Source organism: Plecotus auritus (assembly GCF_963455305.1).
Source record: "Plecotus auritus genome assembly, chromosome: 8".
In the NCBI taxonomy this organism is placed as follows: domain Eukaryota; kingdom Metazoa; phylum Chordata; class Mammalia; order Chiroptera; family Vespertilionidae; genus Plecotus; species Plecotus auritus.
Genome location: NC_137782.1, coordinates 65330825 through 65339029, shown reverse-complemented (window position 1 = coordinate 65339029; position 8205 = coordinate 65330825). Strand labels below are relative to the sequence as shown.

Genomic DNA, 8205 nt, shown 5'->3' with positions numbered 1-8205 from the left:
TTCCCAGAGCCGCTGAGGAGGAAGACATGTCAGACTGGACAATCTAAGGTTTCCTGAAAGAAGGAAGGCAATAGGGAAGATAGGTTGTGTGTGCATGTGTGTGCTTGTGGCGGGGGGGGGGGGGGGGGAAGAGGGTTGACATTCCAAGCAGAAGAAACCACCTGGGTTAAAGGTGGGAAGTATGTAGAGAAGTCAGGGGGTCTGCAGCTGTCCAAGGTGTCACTGTGAGGAGAAAGGGAGAGAAACTTGCATTTGATTCTAGGGGTGGGGGGAAAGGTGGGGGATATAGTGCTCCCACTCACCACTTGTAAGACTAAAGGCCAGAGCTCTTATCTGGAAATTGGGGGTTCTCCCCCACGACCTCAGCGAGGAGCACTAAAGATCAGTAAAGTGTCTGTCTGGTATCTGGCACACAGTAGGACCTCAACCAAAATGTCAACTCTGTAAAAGGCAAAGGGTTTGTTTTGTGAAAATCTGCATCATCAGACTTTAAACCATGCCTGAAACATAGGAGGGATCTAAGACATATTTATTGAATGAATAAATGAATGAATGGAGCTACTGGTGTTTTTGTTCTTTTTTTTTTTTTAAACAACACTTTTATTGATTTCAGAGAAGAAGGGAAAGGGAGAGAGAGATAGAAACATTAATGATAAGAATCATTGTTTGGTTGCCTCCTGCACGCCCCCTACTGGGGATGGAGCCCGCAACCCGGGCATGTGCCCTTGACCGGATTCGAAACTGGGACCCTTCAGTCCGCCGACACTCTATCTACTGAGCCAAACCAGCTAGGGCTGGTGTTTTTGTTCTTGCTTTGCTTTGGTTTTGTTGTTTTTTGTCCTCGGGGATGTGACACCTTATTTGGAAAGATTATAGTGTTTCTCCAAGTGTTCTCCACGGACATCACCATCGTGGACGTACTGCAAATTCCTGGGCCCCGGTCCAGACCTGCTGGATCAGAATGGGAAGAATCAGGCATCTGTACTGTCAAAGTCTCTTCCCCACTTTCCCAATTCTTACACAAGGAAGTTTCAGAACCACAGAATTAAAATTTGAGAGCACAAAAACCCGAGCTTCTTTCTCCCAATCCTCCTACCGAACGAGGAAACTGAAGCCCAGCGGGAAGGGACCTGTTCGCAATCTCTGCAGGTTTAGAATGCGGATAACAAGTCCGTTTTTGCGCACATGCCACCCGACCCATCCAGACTCCAGGCATTTGCCCGGCTTGCCGGCGGGGACTGGGAGCTTTCAGGGCGGGCCACCAGCTCCCGGGACGCTTTCAACCTGGGGAACGGGGGCGGCGGGCGAGTCGCCATTGGCCAGGGCACAGCGGGCGCGTCCTCATTGGCCAGGAAGGAGCCCACCCGCTCGGGCCGGGGCGGCCGCGTGGTTGGCCCCTCCCTCGGCTATAAGGCGGCGGCCGGCGGGGCCGTGGGAGCGCGCGGGAGCGCACGACGGGGCGCGGCCGAGGCTGGGACGCAGTGCTCAGAGGAACGCGGCCCAGTGCCCATGGCGTTCGCGCTGCTGCGCCCCGTCGGCGCGCACGTGCTGTACCCGGACGTGCGGCTGCTGAGCGAGGACGAGGAGAACCGCAGCGAGAGCGACGCCTCCGACCAGTCATTTGGCTGTTGCGAGGGCCTGGAGGCGGCGCGGCGCGGCCCGGGCCCCGGGGGCGGCCGGCGAGCGGGCGGCGGCGCGGGCCCGGTGGTGGTGGTGCGACAGCGGCAGGCAGCCAACGCGCGGGAGCGAGACCGCACGCAGAGCGTGAACACGGCCTTCACAGCACTCCGCACGCTCATCCCCACAGAGCCGGTGGACCGCAAGTTGTCCAAGATCGAGACCTTGCGCCTGGCGTCCAGCTACATCGCGCACCTGGCCAACGTGCTGCTGCTGGGCGACGCGGCGGACGACGGGCAGCCGTGCTTCCGAGCGGCCGGCAGTGCCAAGAGCGCGGTGCCCGCCGGCTCCGACGGCGGCCGCCAGCCACGCTCCATCTGCACCTTCTGCCTCAGCAACCAGCGCAAGGGGGTGAGTGCGTGGCGCCCCAGTATTGCGGGCAGGAGGTCATGGGGGTCAGGGCTTCTTACGGAGCAAAAGAGGGCCGGAGACCCCAGTGAAGAGAGTGGAACGCGACGTGGAGTTCGTGGGGCGTGTGTTGCACCAAGCCCAGGCTTTGGTTTGGAACAGAACCACTTGCTTAATGTCTCCCAGTCAGAGGGGTGCAGGAAAGTCCAGAGCACACGCAGGATTGAGACCAGCGATCTTCAACGTTTTTCATCTCATGGCACACATAAACTAATTACTAAAATTCTGCGACACACCAAAACATAAATTTTTTTGTTGATCTGACCAAAAAAAAAAAAAATAGGTATAATTTTGATTCATTCACACCAGACAGCTATTGTTGTGTTGGCTGTTGTCATTTTTAAAAATATATTTTTTATTGACTTCAGAGAGGAAGGGAAAGGAAGAGAGAGATAGGAATATCAATAATGAGAGGGAATCATTAATCGGCTGTCTCCTGCACACATTACACCTGGGGATCGAGCAACCTGGGTCTATGCCCTGACCAGGAATCGAACCGTGACCTCCTGGTTCAACTACTGAGCCATGCCAGCCAGGCCTGTTATCATTTTTTATTTGACAATCTAAAAGGAAAGAGATCAGTGCCCCTGATTAATTAGTCAGGTATTGCATTAAAAATTCATCCAGGGAAATCACCCCCCCCCCCAACCATAGGTGTGCTAGGAAGAGGACATGAGGAAATAATAACAAAGGCCATCATTTATTGAGCTCTTCCTATGTGCCAGATGCTTTCCTGATCATCTTTTTTTTTTTTTTTACCTTCCCAATAACTTCATCGGGCTGGTAGTGATCCTGCCTGTGAGGCTGTGAGGCAGGGATGCCAGCACTTACTCGGCTGGGAAGCCAGAAGGCAGGTTCTGAGCTTGCCTGAGCTACCCTGACCTTGAAACAGTTGTCTCCTATCCAGAGACCTGATCCAAGGCAGGTGACTGAGAAGGGGATGCATACCTGCAACCAAGAGCCTGAGGTACCCAGCTGATGAGCAGTAGGAGTGAAGACGGGGTTTCCTGGGGGCACCCAACCCCAAAAGGGATGCAGTGTTGGGCGAGGGCACTGTGGACTCGGCTTGGCCGAGCTGGAATTAAGCTCCTCTGCTCTGTCCTGGGTAATGAGAAGCAGGTTGGTGGTGAATGGGGCTGGGTAGCAACAGAGGTTGCCAGGGGGCTCTCTTGGCTAAAAGCTAGTTCTCCTGCCCAAGCCCCAAGGAGCCTGCTTTATCCCCAGCCTTTCCCCTTTCTGACCTGGGCTATTCTTGCAGGAAGGACTCTGGTCTGTGTGACAACTTTGGAGTCCAGCTGCTACCATGTATACAGGGGAAGTGGAGGCTGAGAATGGCCCATAGTCCTCTCAGAAGTGAAAGGGCATGGACTCAGGCCTCTGAGTTCCCGTCTTTGGTTCTCATGGCTGCCCTACAGTGTCCTGGCCTCAGACCACCTCTTTGGCTCATTAGACTCCCACTCTGGCCTCTCACCCCCATGGCTGCCTCGGTTTCGCTGAGGGTTCCTGCTGCTCTCAGCTGTGGGCCCCAGTCAGTGCTACAGACTGAGTTGGGAAGTTTGAGTGGGCCTTCAAAAGCCAGCCTGGGGTGTGGAGGGCCCTCCGTGATACTCCCTGACTGCCTTTCATGCTGCTGTGTCCCGTCATTCAACAAACCTTAACTACCCAACAGCCGCCTTTTGTCAGCTCTGAGAACATTCCCAAAGAAGCAGGTTGTGGACCCTCACTCACCACAGTCAGGAACTCCCTGTGTGGTGTCAGGGCCAAGGGCAAGGAGATGAGGACAGGGATGCTACGGCCTGATGGTGGGGAGGGGGAGAGACTAAAGGACTGTCAGAGCCCAGAGGTAGCCCATAACCAGTGGGCTGGGTTCCTGGTGGATGCCTGGGAATGAAGTCAAGCAGATGAGGGAGTACAGACAGGTGTTCTGGAAGCAGGGCACAGCAAGAGTTGGAGCCAGACCTGGCGAAAGAACAGGGAAGATATTGAAGGTGATGGAACAGAGAGGAGAGGCAGAGACTGGCCAGTGACAGTGGTCTTGATGAGCATTGATCTACTGTGCTAAGCACTCATCACGGGTTATCACTCCTCGGCAGCCTGAAAAGGAGGTGCTCTGGTTATCCACACCTGCTTAGAGATGCTGTCACTGGTTCAGATACACAGCCCATGATGGAGCCAGGATTCGAACTCAGGCCTGGGTGATTGGGACGTGGAAAAAGTTAGTGTGCGAGGGCCTGTAACTGCAGGCCTGGGGGAGAAGGTGTGTCTATCATGTGCCCATGGTAGGTAAGTTGGTCTCAGGTCTGTCCCACAGGTCATGAACCCTTGCCTGGGTCTGGCTGCTTCCTTGGGATCTGTTACAGGACCAAGAACCCAGCCAAATTTGGCTACAGAAGGCATGCTCTCAACTCCACAGGCTCCTCTGGGAATAGGTGAAAGGGGCCATCCTGGCCAGCTTTGGCCCCTCGAAGACCTGATTGGAAGGAAACCGCCTGTCTTAGGGAACTCCTGGGGGCTCCTTTCTGAGCTTTGGGGGGCCAGAAAGCTCTAAGACTCCGGACCCTATCCCTTCACTGGCAGGTCTGGTGTTGAGGTCACCATGGAAACAGCTCCCTGGAGGCAGGCCTTCTGTGGTAGAAGTAACAATTGTGAGATAGAAAGGGAGTTCTTGACTCTGCCGTTTCCCCTTTTATCACCTGGGGGGTGAGGGTGGGATAGGACTGTCTTATAAGGCCCTCTCCAGTTGATGCTCTCAGCTATGGAGCAGAAGTGGCACCAAGGGCTTTAGGGTGAGGAGGTGCCATTACCAGATGATGCTGATAATACTTGTGAACACTGAACACTTACTGTGTTCCTGACACTGTGCTTAGGGCTTTCTCAGGGTTAATATCAGCACAGTAACTCCACTTTACACATGGGGAACAGAGGCTCAGTGAGGTGAAGTCACTTGTCAGAAGTCTAACAGGTAGTCCAAGGCATAGCAGAGATCGAAGCTCATATCTGTCTCCCTGGAACCCACTTTTAACCACGGTGCTTCCCAGAGCCCTTGGCGCTGAGTTCCTAAGAGACACAGAAGCTGGGCCTCGTCAGGGCCTCTTCAAGTGCCTCTTCAAGTGCTTTTGGCAGTTAACAAGCTTCTTCCACAGCTGCATTTGCAAGTAGAATAATTTTGTCCCCATTTTATAGATGAAGAAACTGAGGTTCAGTCCCAGCATTCTCATGGGACTGAGGACTCTCAATGACCACCAGACTCGGGGTGGAGGTGGCTCTTCCTGAGGACATAGATGAAAGGGTGGGAGGCCGGTTTTCTATCCCCCATCCTCAACACTAAACCCTCCTCCCCCTACCCCATCCCCCCTTCTCAGATACTCCTGCCAGAGTTTGTCTGAGAAGCCCAAGCCCCAGGCTCTGCTGGGACTGTGGCCTCAGCCCTCAAAATAGCCCTGCCTGTGAATGAACACACTGTCCCTGGGCCCAGAGAGCCTCAAGGGAGGCTTGGCTCACATCTGGATGGATCTGCCCCAACCTGGGCCCAAGGGTGGAGGGGAGCAGGGGGCAGAGCTCCCAGATGGTCAGCTCTTTCTCTAGATGGATGAGAAAGATGCCTGTCCCATCACCTCCTAGTGAAGCACAGAGGGTGAGAATGTACAGTGGGATTTCAGACACCATCATGTCCTGGAAACAAGACAGATTGTTGGACAACATGCATTTCCAGCCCAGCTCTTTTACCAACTGGCTGGATGCCTCTGGGCCAGTCACTCAACAGCTGGAGACCTTTAATGTCTGTGATCTCGCTGGCTTACAGTGAGGATGAAGCCCATGTGTCCGACCTCAGAATATTGGGTAGAAAATGCCCCTGTGGGGTGAAGGACTGGTGGCCTCAGGTGCTGCTACTATTAGCTCGACTTCCAGTGGTCATCACTGATTCAAGCAACATCAATTGGCAGCTACTACATGCCAGGTCCTGGGCTAGAACGGGGGTCACAGAGTGAAGAACATTCCCCAAGCTCCCAGCCTGATGGAGACAAAGAGAAACCCAGTCATTCCCCTTCTGAGATATCCTGGTGAAATGTCCCCGGAAAGGCAGGAAGTGCTAGCCAATTGCAGGAATAGAGAAACCTTCCCAGGGAGACAGGAGCAGAGAGCATATTTCCTGGCAGAGGGAACACGCTGAATGAAGGCTGGGAGGAAGAATCCATAGTCTCCTTCTGAGGTCAATGAGTAATCACTGGGCATATAGCCAGGCACCGGGATAACTACTGTGGGTTTTCTTTTGCCCTTTAATGTAAAATATTTATGTATTGGGTTCTTTTTAAAAAGCAACTGACCACATAGGGAAGAAGTGAGGAAGGTAAAAATGCCTCTCTCTCATTCTGTGTCTCCACCATCAAATTCCTCTTCTCTGAGGAAATCTATTAGCAATTTCTTATGTGCCCTTCTCTCTCTTGACATCTCAGCACACAGGTTCCTGTGTGCTTTTGTCCTTAAATAATGTTATCTCAACATCATTCCATAGCAGTTCATAAAAAGTTTCTCCTGCCCTATGCTGCAGAGAACTTTATCGCGTGGCTGTGATGTATTTATTAAGTCCCGTATTACTGGACACAGAGATTCCCGCATTCATTGCGATCTGATCCAGCTTCCTAATACTTCTTTCTCCCCTCCTGTAGAGTGGCCGTCGTGACCTGGGAGGCAGCTGCTTGAAGGTGAGGGGGGTGGCCCCCCTTCGAGTGCCACGGAGATGAGCCTGGACCCCTGTTGCATTTGCTCCAAGAAGAATCCTGGAGAAGGAAGCCAGAGGCCAGCCACTGGTTGAACAGGGGAGAAGACCCCAGGAGCCGATCCTACCCCTCGATTGTATAGGGACCAGAGGACAATGGCTTGGGCCCATGACCCTCCGGCAGGCCCCCTGGGACATCTCTACCCCACCGTGGAGAGCTGTGAAGACCCGTCCAGCTGGCCCTAGCCCTGGCTGGTCAGAGACAAGGCAGAACTTTTGGAAAAACAAAGACTGTTGGTGACAGAGGGTGTGTGCATGTCTGTACATGAGTGAATGAGTGTGTAAATGTGTGTGTGTGAGAGAGAGAATTGGTGGGTTTAAAATAAAAGGTATTTTTAAATAAAAGATGTTCCCAACTGAGGAAGGGAAGGGTCTGGGGACATCGGCGGTCAGAGGTGACCCTTCTACTGGACCTCGGCAGAGGCACAGATGTCACCAGTGCTGCCCTGTGCCCTGGAGGGATGGGCTGGGAGAACGCAGGAAGACCCCAGAAGTCAAGATAACTAAACGTTCCTCATCGTCTTCTTGAATACCTGTTAGGTGTCTGGTATGGTTGGTAAAGAAATCTTAATTTTATTCATTTTTGAATAAGGAATATATTCATTCACATGGTTCAAAATTCAAAAGGTACAAGAAAGTATATAGTGAATACAAAGATTGTTGGTGCCAAAGGGTATCACCAGCAGACACCTATCCACCTACCACTTCTCTTTGCAGGCAGCCTCAGCCACCAGTTATGATACCCATTTCCCGTGAACAACCAAGCAAATACAGGAAAAAAAATACCTTTTTTCTTCCACTCTTTACACAAACGGTGCATGTTACACATACTTTCTGCTCCTTGCTTTTTTGTTTTGTTTTCATCTAACTTGGCTGTCATCTCAAATCAGATCACAGAGGTAAAGGGCCCCCTTATTCCGTTAGTGACTGCTCATTCCACTTTATGAATGTACGATGCAGGCATACCTCGGAGATATTGCACATTCAGTTCCAGACCACCACAGTAAAGCAAGTATCGCGATAAAGTGAGTCATAATCTTTTTGCTGGTGGAAGGTTTTTGCCTTAAAAAAAATCTGTGAAGCGCTATAAAATGAGGTGTGATACAGCGAGGTGTGCCTGTACTTGAACCCATCTCCTATTCCTGTCTTAACAAACGGCTGTGTAGGCACACAGTTTTCCACGTGTACTAAAAGGGGGTATTCTTACCCTGTTTTAATTGAGATTGTTTGGAGGAATGATGGCGCCTAAAGGTGCATGGCTGGCACGTGGCAGGGTGACTGTGTGAGATCTGCCCACCTTTAAAGCCTCAAGTGATCTCCCTCCCCTGCTGGAGACGCCCCAG

At 52.3% G+C, this 8205-nt stretch overlaps 1 protein-coding gene across 1 annotated transcript; it reads left to right on the top strand.

The window, feature by feature from the left end:
• Positions 1-1509: 1509 nt before the first annotated feature.
• On the top strand, positions 1510-7199 carry TCF15 (transcription factor 15; the record flags this gene model as incomplete). Its single annotated transcript, XM_080684777.1, has 2 exons — positions 1510-2028; positions 6753-7199. 2 exons carry the CDS (start codon positions 1510-1512, stop codon positions 6825-6827), a joined length of 594 nt encoding a protein of 197 aa, XP_080540903.1. The 3' UTR covers positions 6828-7199.
• Between the last annotated feature and the right edge of the window lie 1006 nt (positions 7200-8205).